The sequence below is a fragment of the Scaptodrosophila lebanonensis genome, unplaced genomic scaffold (assembly GCF_003285725.1).
Source record: "Scaptodrosophila lebanonensis strain 11010-0011.00,11010-0021.00 unplaced genomic scaffold, SlebRS2 tig00000001-arrow-pilon, whole genome shotgun sequence".
In the NCBI taxonomy this organism is placed as follows: domain Eukaryota; kingdom Metazoa; phylum Arthropoda; class Insecta; order Diptera; family Drosophilidae; genus Scaptodrosophila; species Scaptodrosophila lebanonensis.
The window spans coordinates 23,578,768-23,599,192 of NW_022060529.1; the positions used below are offsets into that span (position 1 = coordinate 23,578,768).

A 20,425-nucleotide genomic window follows, 5' to 3' on the forward strand; every position below is an offset into this window, starting at 1 on the left:
TAAAATGCGTTTTTGTTCTGGATTGCAAATTGCAATCTTTGTACGATTTGGCGCTGCCAGATCGTCCGAGTCGGCTTCGTTTTGTAACACTACATGGCAAAAAGAAGCACGGGGAAAGAGCGAGAGAAGAAAGGCATCAAGAACGGGAGGAAATATTAATTTTTTTTAAACTAATTGTTTATTTCTGTAAAAGTAAATATGGCCTAGTTGCAGCAGTGTTTATATAAATAAGCATGGCCTATATAAACATAGCAGAATGGACGCCAGACCAAGTTACAGACTGGATCAAAGGTATGCTCCCACTTAATTTTAACAGGTCAAGGAAAAGTGCATCAGCCCATCCCAAGCTTAAGCATCACATCAAACTATTCACTGACACAATTTCTTTTTTTATTTTGTTTTCTGAAGGTCTCGACGATTCTATGAAAGGCTATTTGTATGAATTTTCTAAACATGAAATCAGCGGTCGAGTCCTTCTTAATATTCGCCCGTATGAGTTGGAAAATTTGGGCATGAAAGCTATAGGTCATCAGGAAATTGTTTTGGATGCTGTTGAGAACCTCCGGAATTTTGTAAGTCTTCACCATTTTGCCTCTTGTATTCCCCTTATTTACTACATCTTTATTCTACAAATTTTGTAGCACTATCACCTTAAAGATGACAACCTGCAATTTATGGCCCTTCAAGTTGGCGTGGCCGCACGAAATTTACATCGCGAACTGGCCAAAAATCATGCCGACAGCACAAAGATTGATACCCGAACTCTTCACGACATCACGAGAACGATTGCCACAATAAAGCCACTGATCGGCAGTTTGGAAAGATCGCCGTTTCGTCAGCAAGATATGTATTGCGAATATTGCAGTAATGTGCTTCGCTGCGGTTTGGAGCTCGCGACCATTGCGCAACGAGACCGTTTTGCTGTTCAACCAGTGGCTTCGATAAAGGCATCGGCGGAGCGTCTGGAGCGACTTGCCGATTTTATTATAAGGGACCTATCTGATCCTATGGTGCTGCAACCCTCCTCCCTGAACCTGGTAACGCTAAAGAAACGCGAGCCGGACTTGGGCTTTAACATTGAGTCAAGCTACAATGGCATTCATCGCGTAACAGCTATTAATCATAACTCGCCAGTGCATAGCTCTGGTAAAATTGAGGACGGCGATGAAATTGTTCAGATCAACTATCAGACCGTTGTTGGTTGGCAGCACAAAACGGTGCTGCAACACCTACGAGAGGCGCTGCCCGATGTAGTACTGACTGTCAAGAAACGGCCCAAGCACACCAAGATGTTTGGACAGATCTACATGCAACCTTATCGCTTGCCAAGTAAAAAGCGGAGCATCGCCAGCCGCTGGGCCGAAAATTTGCCAAGTCCTCGCGCTGCCTTCCTTACATTGGACCCGGACAATGCCGGCGCTACAATAGCAGAGTCGGTCATTAGTGATAAACGTACGGAGGAAAAGAAAGAATTGGCGGAGGCCAAGGCGAATGTAGCAGCATCCTCAGATTCGGATTCAAGCTGCAGTGATATACAAACGCCCACGGATCCTAATTCGGCGACGCGGGTAAAGCGCTTGTACTATCCCAAACCACGGTCCGTGCTCCAGCGCAGAAACACAATTTGTGGCGATAAGCCCTGGAATCATAAAAACTCGGATCTTGTAATTCCATCTTGGCATGAACGCAAAACCGAGGGCGTAGACTGTGATCCCAATTCGCCAAGTATACGCGATAAGTCGATATCATTTGGCTACGGTCTGGAGATTGCGCCCCGGCCAACTACTATTGGAACAACTATTGGAATAGGGGGGGACAGCTCTGACGCTAGACGTATGCAGAACGAGGTGCGCAAACTAAAGCAGTTAACCGAGGCAGGCCAAGAAGCACAGCAGGAACTGGAGGAACCATATAAGCCGGGTGTAAGCAAAGTGGTTCGCTTCGATGCCAACATGAAGGTGGAGGATTATGTAGTAAAAAATGAGAAATTTACGTGCAATGTTGAGAACACCATACTAGAGACCTTTGAACCCATACCCTTTGCCGACGAAGGTGATGAAGATGCGTTGGAAACGCTGCGAAATTGCAAAACAGAAAGTACAAGTGAATTGCTTGAGGCTCTGGATAGGGCAACGAGGGGTAACGAGACGCCACTGGTAGAGGCAATCAATGCACCATTATTGCAGAATCGTCGCGGTCGCCTAGACAAGAGCCACAGCACTCCAGCGTATGACAATTCGGGCGAAGAATCGGATACTCCACCGGCAATCGAGCCGCGCAAAGAATTTCTATTGGTGACGCCACCCGCACCACCCCCAAGACCACGTAAGCAAAAAGAGCTGACGCCGCCGGTGGTGCCAGTACCGCCGCCAAAGCCAGCGAATCTGCTTGCAGCGGCACCAGCAGTTCAACCAGGAGCCAACGATACTACAGAAATCAGTGAACTGCACACGCCAACAAAGTCGCGCACGCTCACATTGAAAAAGAAGCACAATCTTATGGCCAAGAGACGGAATACAAATCTGAAGATACTCGGAACTGGCGACATCCAGGGTTATCTGTATAGGCGGAAGAAAAATCATCGAGGTGTCACGTATTGGGCTCGCGTCTATTTCGTCATGCTGGACACGATTCTGTATGGGTTTCGCAATAAGCAGGCGACCACTGCCAGTCTGGTTATCTTTCTACCTGGCTTCACCGTGTCCCTGGCCACGGAGATACATTCTAAGCCCCATGCCTTCATGGTATATTACATGGCTAAAACATTTTATTTTGCCGCCGAATCGTTGGACGCGCTTAATCAATGGGTAGAGTTTCTGCGGCAGGCATCGCTAAAGGTGCCCGTCTGGAATTTAAAGGGAGGCAGCAGTGCAAGGGGCGAAATGGTGGACACCAAAGACCTCTATTCTGAGAACGACAGTTCAGGTGAGGAGAACGAAGCCTTAATAGCCAAGAATCTTTGTACGCCTTCGCCCCAGGGAGCTAAGGAAATGGCATCAAGTCTATCGTCGGGTTCAGTACAGCTGAGGGTTAGCGGCACGTCCACCAGCTTTATATCGGACAAGCATGATCGTAGCTATTTTGACTCGCTGTTCAAATTTAAAATGGGCCCATTCAAAAGTAACTCTGCGAAGCTCTCGAGTGATATACCTGTTCCCACTGAGCAATATCGCAGCTTCCGTAAGGTGCCCGGCGGAAGTTGTGGCATTCAGATTGGAGCAAATACTCCTGGGTATCATGATCCCGCTATGCCACCCACGGCGGTGACTCCGTTACCGGAACCAGCAACCGCCACCTTGCCGCGCAAGTTATCGCGCTCCTCTAGTCGCAGTTCGGTGGTTAGCAACACTGAATCGTCGGCATCGCTGGGTCTGGGGCCACCCACATCGCCCGCGCCTACTTTGTCATCATTGCAGCACCAGAGTTCGGAAGAGAGTCCCAGCAGCAAGTCGAGCTCAAAACAGGTTTCTCGTAACTTTATGCACGCCTCCAATCCCAATCTGGTGGAGTTCGATTTCAACACGACTAAGAATTTAATGCAAAATAAGAGCGCCGGCAGTGCGCTCGATGCCACACATCACCATCACAATACTCAGGGATTCGTAACCCTAAAGGACCTCATGCTGCGCAAACAGGAAGAGGAGGCTCAGGAAATGTACAACAATCGTGTGCACTTGGGCGTTGAGAAGCACAACAACAAACGACACATGAGGACTGAGTCCACGGCCAGTCAGCAGAGCGTTAAGCCAGCGGCTTCGAAGCCAAAAGGCAATGGCGAGAAGTTACCTAAGATACAGAGCTGCAGTTTGCCCAAGACACCGGACTACGAGATTAGCTTCAAGCCGGATGACGAACGGATCAAGAACACACGGACCCTTGAAGGACAAAAGCTCCGGGACTTTGGCTACGAGCTCATATGTGGCGATGAACCAGTTTCAAATGTCAGCTCCAATGCCACCGCATCGAGACAAAATTCTCACAACTCCAATGCTTCTACTGCGGAGCTGGATCAACAGACGCATCAGCAAAGTCCATTACCCTTGAATAGCCGCACACGGAATTTCCAGCTGTCTAGCTTTCTGCATAAGGGCCACAAGAAGCACAGCAGTGGCAGCGTATCCTCTGCGTCGGAAATGAGTACTTCGGAAAAGTTCTTGGGTGGCACGAAGAAGAAAAACAAAGGGACAGGCGATCGTCGCTTCCCCTTTACCAAACATTCGGTAACCAGTGGGGCGCCACCGGCACATGCCATGACCATGACATTGCCCCTTAACAAGAAGTCCAAATCGAATCACGCCCTGGATACGTTCGCGTGTGTAAGTGGAAGTAGTTCCGGAGCGGGAGGCAGCAACATTAAGAAGAGCCAGACTTACAATCAGGACCTTAGAGACAAGGTTGCGGGCACTAAATATGACGCGCCTCGCAAGAACTCGGCGCCGATACCCATATTTTCAAAGCTGTCCATTCCATCGTCGAGCGGGACGCCTAAAACTTCTAAGGAGAGAAGAATTCTTGGCTCACCGCTGCTGCATCGTACAATCTATGGCCATCATCAACAGCAACATAATGTATCGCCGGCTCTACCCATTACGCCGCCCATCAGCACGGACCCAGACTGCGAGCAGGAGATTTTCTCGCAGGTCATTTTTCCCACGCCCCTACAACGTCACTTACACGGTGATCGTTACCGGGGCGCTGCCCTGCCCACGGCAGCTATCTCCAACACCAATTTATGTGCATCGGAGGCACTGCAACCTCCACTGCCACCTGCACCACCACCTCCGAGTGGTGGAGCGACACCATCAGTCAGGGACGATGTCAACGAAACTGTATCAACAACACCAAAAGTATCAAACACCAATTCTGTAGATTCGAAAGCCGCCACTCCGGACTATCCAAACATGGAGTGTCCTCCAGTGTTCGAACCAGAGATATATTCATTAAGCGAACCAAACACCAGCCTCTCGCGGCTTATACTCCGCAATAATAGTAGTCCCAGTAGTGGCGGGGAACATCATCAAACTTAGGTGTGATGTAAACGATTGTGAATGCTCTATGTAGTATATACCTAGTTATGTATGTTCTTTTTTCATTTGTTCATTTTATATGGTCTTCCCCACGCCACACCCTCCTTATATGTATGTATTTGGGCCTTATTTGCACGATTTTGGTTGTAGAAAAATTTGTTTTAGGCTCACACGCGTAAAAGTCTGTGCATCGAAAAAAAGAAATAAGAATTCTTTATAATTTGCCTTTATATGAGATTAACCAAGTTAATCAAAGAGCTGTTTGATTTGCTCAACAGTTTACGTCTAGGATATTGTATGTAAATGATATAGTTTATATATGTACCAAAATGCTGTAGTAAATATATATACATACATACACACAAACATATATAAATAAAGTCAACTGTACATAAAACAAAGATACTAATTTCTTATTCTTGATGTTTACCTTCAATATGGATCCATACGGAAAACCAAAATATTAAGTTGTATGCGAACATTTTTAAGACGAACTTTGATTTCTGGACCCACAAACTTCCAATGAAAATCCCGATTTTTAAAATAAAATCAACTTCCTTATTTTGACAAATTAAAAAAATTGGTTAAATAATTGGCATTTGATGGCATTCTTAAATTCCTGGTTCCTATTTTCCACTCCATTGTGCTTTTTGCAATATGTTAGATGTTTTGATTTGAAATCCCTTTATTATAATTGCTAAGAATTACCAAAATGTTAAAAGTATAGAAAGCGAGCCTTTGCTTTTGTACGGCCTTTTCACCGATTTAAGCCAATTCAGTAATTTGTTTCTCCACCTCATCTTTGCCGAACATATAGAATTGTTTCTCTGGTGTCATGGTCATAACTTCAACATTGGTCGAGCTGAGTTTCTCCTCCATAACCTGTTTCAATGTATTTAAGGACAATTTAATAGCATCCTCCAAAGTCATTTCCTTTGTGTAGTTGTCCTTTAAGTTTTGTTGTGCGCCCTCGCTGCCAGAGCCTATAGCCTTGGCCTCATACTGTATATATGTGCCCGACGGATCCATGTGCCACAGTTGAGGAACGCCATCTTCAATGCCGGCAAAGAGTATGGCTACTCCGAAGGGACGACTCATAGCGGAACCTCCATCACCATCGCCACTGTCACCAAACTGTATAGCCAGAGTAGAGACAGCCTGAGCGCACGACTCGATGGACATTCGCTCATTGTAAACGAACCAGTGATTTTGGCATTCAACGCGGGCACGTTCGATCAGGGTGCGTGCGTCGGCCATCAAGCCTGATGTGGCACAGCCTATGTGCTTGTCCACTTCGACGATCTTCTCGACGGTACTTGATACCATCAATGGCGACGTGATGCGTTTTTCAACAGCGAGGACGACGCCTAAGGTGAAGAAAGATACAGTTTAGACAATATAGATTTGCGGCATTTATAGCTCACCTTCGGTAGTGCAAATGCCAATGGCGGTGGAACCTAATTTAATTGCCTCAATAGCATATTCAACCTGGAAAAGGCGGCCTTCCGGCGAGAAGGTGTTCACACCTCTGTCGTACTCGGAACGCGTAAGAAACATCTTTGGAATAGTTTCAAATGTTAATTTGTGTATGCTTTTCAAATGATATGTTGCTTACAGACTTACTTTTGCTTAAATACTTCAACAAATTCAACAACAAAAATAATGCCGGAATGACTTGATGCCTAAAAATTGTTAATAGTGACTTGCGTATAAATTGACAGATACGACTGTGTGGCAACCTTAGCAATTGCGATTGAGTGCTGAAAAACGCCAAACAGCTGCAGAAAGTAGTACTTTTAAGAGTAGTACTTTTATTTACTTTTTATTACTTTTGACTTTACTTTCGACTCTGGACATTATAGACCCTTTTGTTATAGGCGCAGTAGTTCTTGGAATTCATTCCGGTTAAATTTCCATGTACCAAGTTTTTTTTTATTAAAACTACAATTTTCTATCTGGCAGGGGTGCTAGATTGTAAGTAAGTGGAAGCACTAGCGCGCGAATTTTGCAATCAATGATCGACTATTTTTAACTGCAGGTGACTAATATCTTGTCAATAATTTTCTCAAATCTTTCCAATTAGCGATATTTTGCAACCTAGCTTATGTTGTACCTACGCAAAGAGAGTAATACTTATAAGAAGTTGCAGTCTTAATGGCATACCAGGTAGTAACCGCTGTATTATATTAATTTGAATTTAAGGCGAACTTTAAAAACCACAGCAGGTAACGTTTATTTGGTTCTAAACGTGGCTTTTATAGATATTTATATTTAGATAGATATCTAAGGCGTCATATTTACTAGCGTCATCTATTTAAAACCGGCTGCATTTTATTTGCACACCAAATAAAATCTTTTACAATAAAATACACCACAGTTCAAAATCACGCGATTTTAGCCAATATGCAAAAGTTTTTGGAAATTACAGCACGACGGATTCAGAGTAATCACTTATTAGGCATGCTTAATTATCAAAAAGAAAAGTTTAATTTCGTTGTTATAAAGGTTAACACCGAAAAAGCACACTACTAGGTTAAAACTAAAGACAATCTCTTTAAGCGGTTCACAGAAAGCCATCTAACTAGTTCAAGCTACTTGCAGATTACAAAATACAGACAACGACTGGGTCAAGGTTGTCATTACCCTTCTTTTACAGATTTAAATCGACAGCGGTGACGGTGACTTCGAACGTGAGAGCGTTAGCCGAGATATTTATGTTTTTACGGCGTGGCATAAACATGTGTCTATTAAGCCCTAACGGACCAGCAGACAAAGACTTTCCCAAAAGTTGGTGGCAAGAGCAGGAGTCACGACTACAATGGTCATTAAATTACAGACCCAAGTGGAAATGAAGGTCATTGACCATTATTAGTTCATGCAAAAGCTGCGCTTTAGTTTACCAAAATCACCTTGCCCATTTCAAATTACAATGCGGGATCTCAAGAAGTACATATGTATGTATGTACATACATATATGTATATATGTATATACATATACAAATATCAACGTGTATATGTTTATATATATATGTACATATGTGTATACTTATAATGACGCGTTTTGCCACTAATTATAAACGTAATAATGGCCAATTGGTGCACGAAATTCAACTAGCCTGGATTATGAAATAGAATAAGCACGTAAATAATTTAGGTTTGAGTTGCCTGTTCGCCTGTCCGCCTGTCCCTCTGTCTCCCTGCTTGCCAGCTTGTTTGTTCGACTCGACTGTCTTCCGCATCAACAGCTACTACGCTTGCGAATTTCGAAAATAAAACACTTGCGAGTAAATGGGGAATTTTTCTATTGTTCAATGCATTGTTTTGTGTTTATGTGTGCGTGTGTGTTTTTGCCGAAGATTTCGTTTTAAACACAGTGCTGCTTGGTATTTTAGGAAACAGGCAAATGCACCTGGAGAAAAGCTTAATTAGTCAACAAATAAACTGCCATATCTGCTCCAAAAAGTTTATGACGAAGATAAAACGTAGAGGTGAAGGAATTACCAAACTATATGGTTCTGATGGGTTACGTTTTTTTTTGTTGCAATTTTTTGAGGTATAAATATTTCCCTTATCGATTTTCTGTGTAAGAATGAAAACAAAATGAACGAATTTTAATCGGGCTTTTTATTCGTTACGCAATTTTTGCAAAAAATACTCTAAGGCTGTATAATTTGTCCATGATTTTTGATGAACTCCTGCATTTGCCTGAATTTTTTCCGCTATATAGCATATTTAGAGTTCTTTCTAGTATATTTCTGAAGATATATTTCTGAGGATATCTTTAACACTTACATGGTAATCGGTGAATGTTGTGGTGCAATCGGCTAAAAATGTTATCATAAACTTTATTCAGGTCCAAATCAAAATACGTTTTCACAGGACATCTCGGACTCGGATTAAAAATACCGAATTTTTTCAATAAATAAATCTGAAATTTCACAATGTTAATCGATATTGAGAAAGTGCCATTATTACCTTAAATAAGCTCCGCTATAAATAAGCATTTATGACCTCAAGATATACGTTTGCATACATATGTTAGTATGTATTTTCAATTTAAGCTAAAAAATAACCGGAATTACCGCAATTGATAAAAAAAGCATAGGCCGGAAATTTTCTAGACAAATTTTTAACTACCCAGTTTTTATATAATAATAGAGAGAGAAAATAAAGCACTTAATTAATTAATTAAGAATATTAAATAATAAGTAATAATAATACACGACGTATAACATAGCTAAATAGAATTGTATTTTTCGAATATAGATGCTTAAATTAATAAATATTTTTCTTGTATGCAAAATTTCCGTTGCTATATTTAACCTGGCTGGCTTTCCCTTACGAAATCAAATGCTCTTTTATTAATCAAAGGAATGCATATCTGTAAATGCGCAAATATTTAGATCATGTATCAACAGAAAGTTGAATAATTTTAGGAGTTATCGACTACATACCACGTACGAAATCGAAATATGAACCATGAACATGATTAGACACGGCCCCCCTTTAATGTAGACAAAGTATTTATTTTAAAGATTTACTTCTCTTGTTGTATTTTCGCATTTCAACTCACAAAAATCGAGGACTTGTTTGTTTTAAATTGATTTTCTTTAGTTTTAAAGCTCTTACAAGGTTTATTAAAGGTTTAAGTTTTTGGCTTGTTTTTAGATTTGTACGAAGCTGCAAACGGTCTCTTTAAAAGCTGTGAGTTTAGTGGCTAAGTTGTTTGGGTTTACGGGTTGGGTTTCTTCTCCACATACATACTATACTATACGAGCATGTGCTGGAATGCTGCTGGATTTTGCTTTTATTTAAATAAGTTGCTTCAATGTTATAAAAGCAATAGATGCAATTTGATTATTGAAAGACGCCTACTCTACTATTTATTTTGGCATTTTCGGAATAAAACCAAACTTAAAGAAATGTGAAGACTGGAGTTGGTGTTACTTGGCACTAATTGTTGAATAGTTTCAATAGCTCTGACTTGAATAATGATCAAGCTATTAATATATAATATAAATTGTCATTCAGGAAATAGGCCGTAGGCCTCAGTTTTATTATATTTAATTGGAATTTTATGTTAAGATTTAAAGTAACGAAAACAATATATTTGTAATCCATATACTTGTACTACACAAAATTTAAGATACTCATAAAGGATTAAATTTGTAATACATTTTTCCACTCGTTATATCGGCTTATGTGATTTGATTGGGAGCTCTACGGTTCAAGATTTAAGTCATGATCAGCATAGAGCCGCGGACATACCAATTGCACCCAGCAATAAACCATAGGGAGCGATTCGATCCTGCAGCCGATTCCCAAATCTGGATGCCGTATCTCCAGACTGGAGCAACAGCGTCATTATACACAGCCCTTTCGCAGTGAAAGGGAACAATTTTCTATCCTTGTATATATATACAAATAGAATGACATGATATCTATATCACTTGAAACCATACATATAATTTGATAATGTTGACAATGCACGAGTTAGCAGGTTATATTATATTTCACTACTACGATGTTTGAGCCAAAAACCAAACTAACTGAGCCAAACTAAAAACTCAAGCACACTTGCAACAGCACATCTAAATAACCTAAATTATAATATAAATATGCATATCAGTAGCACGCACAAACAAACAAACAAAATTAAAATGAAATGCAATTGTTTAACGTCAATTAAAATAAAATCAAATTTGTAACTTAAATTAAATTAAGCTGATTTAAATTGGAAATGAATATGTATGTATTGTAGTGACTAGCGTAATAGCTTAAAAGTAATCTGTTGCTTGTAACGCTAGGATAAGTTAATAAATAAATAAATAAAAAATAAATAAATAATCGCAATCCTATGTCTCATTGAAATATTGATTGAAATATTACCGAATCTTTTCGTACCTACGAGTATGTGTAGTCAGACTGATACTTTAATTCTATGCCCTTTATTTAATTGACGGATAGACGACATGCCTACATACATACAAGTATATCGAAAGATCCTCAAGGGACCCTCATACATATACGTACCAACACACACATATGTACATATGTATGTATGTATGTACATACTACATGGTATTTAAATGGTTGGCATGAAAAGATGAATCTGTTTTAATAACTCAAGTACTCCTGACACAAATAAAATGACCATAAATAGAGTGTAGGAAAAGCGCTACCCCTTATACAGTGAAAACTTAATGGGCACCTTTTTTAACCGGACACTCTCTTCTTGGCGGATACTTTTTCTAAAACATTCGATCGGTGTATAAAGTATTTGAGTATCCCCTTGGGCGGCCAAAAATTTACCGACTATGTCCGGCCAAGAGAGTTTTCACAACTACACAAAACTTCGTATGTAAATAAACAATATCTCTTTTTCTCTGGGTGTATGTTTTGATTTTAATGAGTGCGCGCTGATTGCACAAAATGCAACTACAAATAAAACTAGGCACACATATGTATGTGTGTGTGTGTGTGTGTGTTGTTGGTACGTCAAGTCACGCTTTTAACTCCTGCAATAACGCCAACGACCAACCAACTGAAGAAAATATTTTACTCAAGCGGCTGGAATTTCAAATTTGTGCAGTTCAGGCGTCTTCAGATTTGCCATAAAACTGCGAGTATTAGTGAGCCTCTAAAACGTACTTCAAATATATGCATAGCTACATACATACTTGTACAACTGTATTTGTGAATGTTCGGGTGTGTTTTTAAAATTTTTACAGCGTCACTTGTCTTCTTATCAAGTTAACGAACAATAGGAAATTCAACGCCTCGAAGATGACAAAAAAGCCAAAAGCTTTGTTATTGCTTACAAAAGCAACGATGACCATATAAATTCACCAAAAATTAATACCCAGGCATGGCACTCATGTAAATATGTGTGCGAGTATGCTCAAATATATATGTATCTATGTGTGTGTGTAAGCTCGTATGGTATTTGGATAAAAGGAAAAATGAAATTCATATGTAAAACATAAAATATAAAATAACAAACTACATATACTGCGAGTGTATGCGAACAATTGAAATGTACATTTTAACCTTCTCGCTACCCCATCACTCTGTTATGGCCACTTACCACACTCTGCAGCCTCAAGATGTCCATCATACTTAGTCGAGATGAATAAGACTAGAGTCAATAGCAAAAATGCAATAACCACTGCCTCTAACTAATGGGTTCATTTACATAATCAAAGCAACGATCAAATGCAAGGCTGCTGCCTAACTATATAGTGTAGTTGTATATACTTGTATGTATGCACGGGTGTGTATAAATATGGATTGATTACGGGCCTATCAGATATCCAAAGCAGCAAACGGAAGCTCTGTCAATGTCTGAGTAGCCATTATATAAATGAAAAACATAATCCAATATTTCGTTTCTCTCCTAATCAACAAAATTATTGAAATGCAGTAATTGGTGTCATAAAATCAAAGCCGCCGTTTGTAGGTAGCCCACGACATGGATATGGATATGTACATGGAATGGAAATGTAAGCCATTATTTTGCACATGTGGGTCTGTGTACCACTTCCTAGCCATTGTTTGTTACTGGAGGATAACGACCCGATTACCTTGTCTACACGGAGGCAGATGGAAGTGTGCAGACAAGCGAATGTGTTGCATTTGTAATGTTTACCTCATGCTCCTGCAGATTGTCCGTCCGTCCGTCCGTCCGCCCGTCTGTCCTATCCATCGAGCTGTCCCGGTGAAACAAGTTGTTCATATAATACCGTCCAACTTTTCATTACTAAGCCAAATCCACAACAATAACTACAACACGAAACACAACAACAACATCACGACAATCAAGCAGTTGCGAATGCGCACTCATAGTCGCAGACACAGCTCCGTCCCCGCGCCAGCCCCGGCCCGGCCCAAGCCACGGACCTAGTCTCGCAGTCGAAGTCGAAGTCGCATTCGCAGTCGGGTGAATGTATTGCGTTAGACCAATTTTTTGCTGTATATAAACGGAGTGCAGCGGCCACAACGAATCAGTACCAGCTTGGATCTCGTTATTGGCTTAACACACATTTTCGTGGAGTAATTGTTTTCCTCGTGCAACGTCTAGACCAGCAGCTCAACAATGCGAATGGTAATTTTCCTGAAACTGTTTCAACTCGAAGTGAAGTGGAGTTTTCGAATTTGGAGTTGTCGAGTTATTTTTGTTGTGCCAGTGAACAGGGGAACTGAAAACCAAAAACTAGTGCTAAACTGCTTTGTGCGATACATGACTAAAGCTGTCCATCCTCGCTATCATTATCCTTTGTAGTTCGTACTTCCTTGTCTCGCCATGTGCGTGGCAATGGCTCACTGTGCTGCCATCGCAGAGAAGGCCGCCGACGGCGACGCCAAGGCCGCCACAGCCTCCGCCACCGCCACCGACGACAGCAAGAATGTGGAAAAGCGGGGCTTGCACCTCGGGGACTATGGTCACCATCATCACCATCACGAACACATCAAGACTATCACAATTGAGAAGAAAGTACCCGTGCCTTATACTGTGATCAAACACGTACCCTACACGGTCGAAAAGAAGGTGAGTTCATGCTGAGGATCATCTGTGGGGAATGTATTTTCATACGACTCTGCGTCTATGGCCTACAGGTCCCCTATGAGGTGAAAGTGGATGTACCTCAGCCCTATTACGTGGAAAAGAAGGTTCCGGTCCATGTCAAGGAGTACGTCAAAGTCCCAGTGCATGTCCCTAAACCGTACACTGTTGAGAAGAAAGTGCCTTACGAAGTGAAAGTTCCGGTAGACAAGCCTTACGAAGTTAAGGTACCAGTACCACAGCCCTACGAAGTCATCAAGAAGGTAATAATAATAAACATATTTCCCCTAATTTCGATATTTTCGAAGTAATTGTGCGTAATCTTTTGCAAAATTACCAAAGCAAAATAATCAAAACTAATAGTGAAAGTGAGAAGTTGATTATTCCATAATATAATATATAATAACTAACTAATACCTATTCCATTTTACTTATGTCAGATTCCATATGAAGTTAAGGTGCCAGTGCCACAGCCCTACGAAGTCATCAAGAAGGTAATGATTTCCATAATAAATATTAATTCCTTAATAATAATTTTAAATAATATTCACACCAGGTCCCACATGAAGTTAAAGTAGAGGTCCCAGTTCCCAAGCCCTATGAAGTTATTAAAAAGGTATGTTTGTACAGACGTTGTGAAAAGAATAGCTATAACTAACTATGATAATGCCAGGTGCCGTATGAGGTTAAAGTGGAGGTAGAAAAACCATATCCCGTCGAAGTCCCTAAGCCTTACACTGTTGAGGTTGAAAAGCCATACACCGTTGTGGTGGAGAAAAAAGTACCGTACGAGGTTAAAGTACCAGTCGATAAGCCCTACAAAGTGGAGGTTTGTATACAACTCGAATATATGTCTACAGACATACGAACACGTCTGATCTGATATCTATATCTATTTGCAGGTTGAAAAGCCATATCCAGTGCATGTGAAAGTGCCAGTTCCCCAACCTTACACCGTAATTAGATTATACAATTTCTAACTCCGAATCCTATATTCATAGATTTCATTTATTTCAATATAGGTGGAGAAGAAAGTACCATACACAGTCGAGAAACCTGTTCCTTACGAAGTAAAAGTACCGATCGAGAAGCCCATCCCGGTCTATTCCGAGGTGAAGTTCCCGGTGCACAAGGAAATTCCAGTCCCAGAGAAATACCATGTTGAGGTGCCAATTTTCAAACATCACGAGCATTACGAACATCATGACCATCAAGACCAGCACGACTACCACGGACACTACTAGAGATTTGGTGGCAAAACCAGAAGTGGGACTCAAGAGTCCGCACAGAAGGCGAGTACAAGGACAGCAGTGTACAGTATCAGCAGCAGTAAGGATAATACGAACAAGGAGCATGAAGAAGCGAAGACAAATAAAGGTCTTCATACGCGTAGACGTTGAGCTGGACGTTGAGGGGGTTGCAAGAACGAGGAGCCTGAGCAGAGGGAGGAGTAGAACGCTTAATTGTAGACAAGGTAGCAGTCAGAGGACAAACTAGCTAGCTACTTTCCATGAGATCTTGTAGGATCTACAACCCGACAATCTGGTTGATGGATCTTACATAAACTTTAAGCCAAATGTGTTAATACTTTTATTGTATTTGTATCATTGTGTTAGTTATAAGATGTCGTATATTTAAATTATAAGCCAATGAAACACTAACTAATTGCATTTACTTATATTGGAAGAAGACGGGGTGGGCTGTGGGTAGCGGAGACGATCTTCTGCGGCAGTGAAAGTGAAATGAAAATCGCCGAACCGCAAACGACCAAGGCAACCGACCAACTAACTAACTAGTCGTATTGCCAATGCTGCAACGTAATACTTTCGTGCCGCCACCGAATATGAAAATGAAAATGTGGCCGACAGAAACCAGTTGAAGATAATGCTGAAGTTGATGTTGCTGCTACATATACGAGTGTTCATATATACATACATACATACATACAAATGCATGTACATTCGAGTACATACTTGTGCCGTATGCAATTTTTAGCTCGCCATGAGGTCCGCCTCTGTATTCTCGGCCTGTCCATTATGCAAGTGAGGCTCGCGATTGGCGGTTGCATCACGACTAATTGCAGGAAATGGCCACACTCACTCACACCTCGGTCGGACTCACTAACTGACTGCCTGACTGACTGTTTGACTGACTGACTGATTGACTGACTGCCTGACTAAGACGGTATGGCTGGCACACAAACAGAGCTTGCGGCTCATTGCGAATTTTGCGCAACTTTTGTTTATATTAATGTGCTGCTGCTGCTGCTTGCCGACTGTCATAAAACGTTCAAAAATTTACCAAATTTACAAACACACACACACACACACACTCACACTTACATAAATCTATTGCCAACAAATCGTATGCCACTTACTTGTATTTTTCTTGGCTTCATTGCAATCGAAACGCAACCAAAATATGTACACATGCGAAGCATTTAAACAAAACAAACCCAGCCGTATTATAGTAAGTATATGTACATATATATGTATATATACATCTGAAACTTCAGTCATCGTGGTGACCTAAATTAGGCAAATGGTAACGCTACTTGTCGCCACAGAAACTAAAACCGTTCGCCGGCATCTCAAATAACACTAAAATTGCTCCATATGGAATCATTTACAATAAAGTGTAGCATATTTGAAAGGCGTGGGAAGGGATTGGGCTCTTACCGCTGGCACAAGGGCATTTTCCCGTAGAATCAGAGGACTTACTCCTGATTGACTTACTGCGATGCTGTCTCACCGAAAATTGTAATATAGATCAGACATCCGGACCTTCGCAAGAATAGAGCAATGTAAAAGACTCTACACTTAGAAAAATGTATATGTACTCCTCTATGTAATTGGTTTCAGACAAAAAGCGTGTAAAAACCGTGTCCAAAAAGACATCGCAAAATTAGGTGATTGGTTCCTTATCTCTAAAACCTATTAAAATCAGGGAAAAAACTAGGATTTATGTTATACATATACATATTCTTATAATGTGCATAACGACCCATATAAGAATGGTTTCTAGCTGTTTGTCAGCTGTGTATGTTTTTATTTATTTATTTTGTGTTATATTGAATATATGTATAAAAGCTTTAATTTTCAAACCGTGTAAAACAGAATTGGGTGTATTTTTATTCCAGAACACCACCCCACACATACAAAATATTTCATAATTGGGACATTACAGCACTATTCCAAATTTTTAAAATGAATTCCTAATGATTTATTAGAAAACCGATACAAGCCATCCGATTACCATATACATGAATGTACAAAAATATTATTAATGTGTATACATATACATACATACATAAGTTTGCACATAAGTATGTATTTTCTGAAGTTTATAAACTATTAGTTAGCTCCTGCAAACAGTTTATTTGTCAAAACCAGATGGACCAAAATCTTCATAATCAAAGAAAATATACTACAATCCAATTTAATATATTGAGAAGTTTAATGGTATTATCTCGGCACTAACTAATATTTTATACGAATGATGCACAAACTACATATATGTACATATATGTACGTGTGCAAATTGATATAATCTTTTTGATTATTCGTGCAAAAATTAAATACACTGCAAGCAAGAAACCAACAACATACATACATATGTGTGTATTTCTGCATGTATGCATGTGTGTGTATGAAAGTCTAGTAACCTCATTTTGGCAAATTGTAACGGTTCACGTAGTCGCAGCAACTGTAACTTTAACCATGCAGGCAAACGAAGGCAGCTCAAATAACAGTCATATGTATTTGGTTAATTTCGAAACGCTCACAATAGACCACAATATCACATTTGAGAGGCTTGGAGCATTTTATCTGAAATCGAAAGTAAAACTGTTGCAATAATTAGTAATTGTGTGATTGTGAACAGAAAACAGAAAGTGAACTGTCTTTGATATTTGATATTAAATTTTGCGCGCCACTTAAAACGAGACGCCCTGTGCCATGACTATTCACAGTGGGTTGTTTTTATATTTCTTTGTCAGCCCTGGCAAATCAGCTGTACGCAAACAAAACGACGCTCATGAAATAGCCTTTGTGTGTAAAAATAGTTATCAACTACTAAATAGCTGTGTTTACGAAATGGCCGATGATCCAGAAAACTCTGTGGACAAGCCTGACGATAACGATGCTGGCAAACCGGAGAAAATGTTTACGCTTAAGAAGTGGAATGCCGTTGCAATGTGGAGTTGGGATGTCGAATGTGATATTTGTGCTATTTGCCGAGTCCAGGTTATGGGTAAGATTTTATTGTACCAAATACACGAGATTTGTTAATAAAAATATAAAGTTTAAAGACCAGTCCCAATTACAAACCATTGTCTATGTAATGGGTAAGCAACATGAATATAGAAAAGATCAAAAAACGGACTTCTGGAATATATACTATTAAAGTCAACGACCAATTCAATCATTCCACACAGACTAAATGTACATTATCCATTAACACTACTACTACTGGGCCAAGCACAAGAACATCTTCGAGTCTTAGGGTTCTACAATACTTTTTCCTAGCATCATCATTCTTAGGCATGACATGCAAGAATTGGGTTTCTGATAGGGCATGGTTGAGTGTGAGGAGCTTCTTGGTCTTTCATATGGTTTAATTGGAACAAGAAAGGAATGCTAAAGTCGAGCAGGCTCAACTCTTAAATACCCTGTACCACCCCACAAAAAAGTAATTAAATTAATTAATTAATTTAATTTAATTAATTAACTAAATTAATTTAATTAATTAACTAAATATTAACTAATTAAATATAAAATATTCCATGCATGCATACATACATTTACAATTACATCAGAATCGTGTCTATGCGTGTTTGTGTACTTGTACATATGTATGTATGTGTGCATTGAGCCTGGTTATATGGCTATAACTTTCTTTCCGATCATTCTATCATAATGAGACTTGGTATACGGTTATATAATTACTAACCTAATGTGACTACCAAATTTTAGTTCAAAATTCCAAGAATTACGGGAGTTATAGAAAATCGTTAATAGGGGGGGAGTGGGGGGGTGGATCAGAAAAAATGAACAAACTCGTCCTTTCTCGGTCTCAGGAGAATCTGTATACCAAGTTTGGTTATTCTAGCTCTTATACTTTCGGAGATCCTTGCGTTCATACAGACAGACAGACGGACAGACGGACAGACGGACATGGCTATATCGACTCGGCTTGTCATGCTGATCTAGAATATATATACTTTGTGGGGTCTACCAAGCCTCCTTCTGTGTGTTCCATGTGCACTCGCACTAAACTAATATACCCTTGTACCCTTTGGGTACAGGGTATAAAAATGTTGGAGGTGTGTAACATTTAAATATAGATAGTTTTTGTAATTGATGTTAATGGTTGATACGACAGATTAGCAATCTGCAAATATGCTTATCTCGTCTAGTTTAAAAATGGGTTGAGCTCCGAATGTGTGAACAACAAAAACAGATTAAGAAAACCTTATAATTACCACGCTTTACATCATTATTACCATAATTTTCATCATTGCTCGCTCAACTGGGCGAAAACTTTTTGCTATATGTACTTGGTTTTAAATGGGATAATTTATGCAGACGTCGACAGAGTAACAATAGCAACAACAATAAAGCAGATAAACAAATGAACTGCTTTAATCAATCTATGTATGCTGCTCGTATAACTTATTAAATCTTAAGTAAATCTTACTATGAACAATTAATACTGATTTTTCGTTTTTTCGGTTGACAAAGAATCAAATAGAATAGCTCCTAAGTTTCGCTATGTATGTACGTATATTTCAGTTGAAGGTTTTGTATTGGTTCTAATATATTCTTTAAATTTATTCCTGATGCGGTGCATTCATGATCCTCGTAGATTCTGCTAAAACAAATACACAAACCCCATATATTTTCTTCCCTCCGCCACAGTCGTTAAACTAAAACTTAATTGCACCAAGTTTTGTGATACTTATGTTATATGTTTGCATGTAGCTATAACATGAAATATGAAACACCTGCGTTTAATTGGAATTTCTAGCATACCTTTTGAGCATTTGGGTACAGGGTTTAAAAAAGTTATTTGGTGCGAAAAGCATTGGTTACAGCAGCGTTAGAGTAAACTGTAGAATTCCTTGATTCTGGTACGCTTCTTTTGATTCTAAGAATATGGGTTAAGGGTTTTTACTACCGTTGCTAACATGTTTCCGAACTATGTTTTTACAAGTCCAGAACCGTCTACTTCACATTCAGCTTCGGTTTCGTAATACCACCACAAAAGCTCTAAAAATATGGAGATTTATATGGACGTAAATAAGTAATACTGTTACTGTAAGTCGGCCCATTACTTACTGTAATAGCCATTAAAGACTCTCCCATGTATCGGAGGCATAACATCATTTGAAAATTGATTGATGCAAGTCGCAGTTAATTTAGCGCTAAATTAAATAGAAATTAAAATCGCTGTTTTGTCAGCGTTTTTGCCCGATTTTTAGTCGTCTGTGTGATGGAAATCCGTTTTGTTTATTTGATTTTGTAATGCCTGTCCGATAAGCCACGACTACGCCTGCATCGCATCTGCTGTCTGTCAACAACGAAATATTTGTAGAAATGTAATGCGACTATTTTTATATAATACTGGCAATAGAGCAACTGATTAGATTTCTATTTTTATAAGCACATAAGCATTGGAATGGGAAACAGTGCTCAATTTTCAGAGCCTATTTCAAATAAAACTCACGTATCATCGATGACCTTGAATAACAGTAGATGCATTTGCAAGGTCTTATGCAAATTGAACATGTGATTGCCAGTTGATTTGGGTTTGCATTTGATGAATATCTTTATCG

At 39.8% G+C, this 20,425-nt stretch overlaps 4 protein-coding genes and 1 long non-coding RNA gene across 6 annotated transcripts in view; 3 read left to right on the forward strand and 2 right to left on the reverse strand.

Annotated features, from left to right (window-relative positions):
• The first annotated feature begins 120 nt into the window (after window positions 1–120).
• Window positions 121–5,248, forward strand: LOC115620286. The gene is made up of 3 exons (XM_030513463.1): window positions 121–291; window positions 409–572; window positions 642–5,248. Exons 1-3 carry the CDS (start codon window positions 234–236, stop codon window positions 5,025–5,027), a joined length of 4,608 nt encoding a protein of 1,535 aa, XP_030369323.1. The 5' UTR covers window positions 121–233; the 3' UTR covers window positions 5,028–5,248.
• A 439-nt stretch (window positions 5,249–5,687) lies between these two features.
• LOC115620293 (proteasome subunit alpha type-5) lies at window positions 5,688–6,754 on the reverse strand. Of its 2 annotated transcripts, none has more exons than XM_030513476.1 (3): window positions 6,651–6,754; window positions 6,452–6,584; window positions 5,688–6,394 (listed from the first exon to the last, which is right to left on the reverse strand). In XM_030513476.1, exons 2-3 carry the CDS (start codon window positions 6,582–6,584, stop codon window positions 5,793–5,795), a joined length of 735 nt encoding a protein of 244 aa, XP_030369336.1. In that variant the 5' UTR covers window positions 6,651–6,754; the 3' UTR covers window positions 5,688–5,792. The 2 variants fall into 2 exon arrangements, with proteins under 2 accessions (XP_030369336.1, XP_030369343.1); XM_030513483.1 differs by having other exon boundaries at window positions 6,643–6,705.
• Window positions 6,755–12,498: 5,744 nt separating this feature from the next.
• LOC115633868 (titin) lies at window positions 12,499–15,251 on the forward strand. The gene is made up of 8 exons (XM_030531369.1): window positions 12,499–12,529; window positions 13,403–13,575; window positions 13,644–13,853; window positions 14,031–14,084; window positions 14,147–14,206; window positions 14,264–14,419; window positions 14,493–14,546; window positions 14,613–15,251. Exons 1-8 carry the CDS (start codon window positions 12,499–12,501, stop codon window positions 14,832–14,834), a joined length of 960 nt encoding a protein of 319 aa, XP_030387229.1. The 3' UTR covers window positions 14,835–15,251.
• Window positions 15,252–17,622: 2,371 nt separating this feature from the next.
• Window positions 17,623–20,425, forward strand: part of LOC115620371 (RING-box protein 2) — a 33,093-nt gene continuing 30,290 nt past the window's right edge. The window contains exon 1 of the mRNA XM_030513580.1: window positions 17,623–17,841. Coding sequence (XP_030369440.1) covers window positions 17,685–17,841 — 157 coding nt within the window. The 5' untranslated portion in view covers window positions 17,623–17,684. The remainder of the gene's footprint in view (window positions 17,842–20,425) is intronic.
• On the reverse strand, window positions 19,585–19,971 carry LOC115620381. The gene is made up of 2 exons (XR_003995217.1): window positions 19,929–19,971; window positions 19,585–19,859 (listed from the first exon to the last, which is right to left on the reverse strand). It is a non-coding gene; the product is annotated as an uncharacterized LOC115620381 (long non-coding RNA).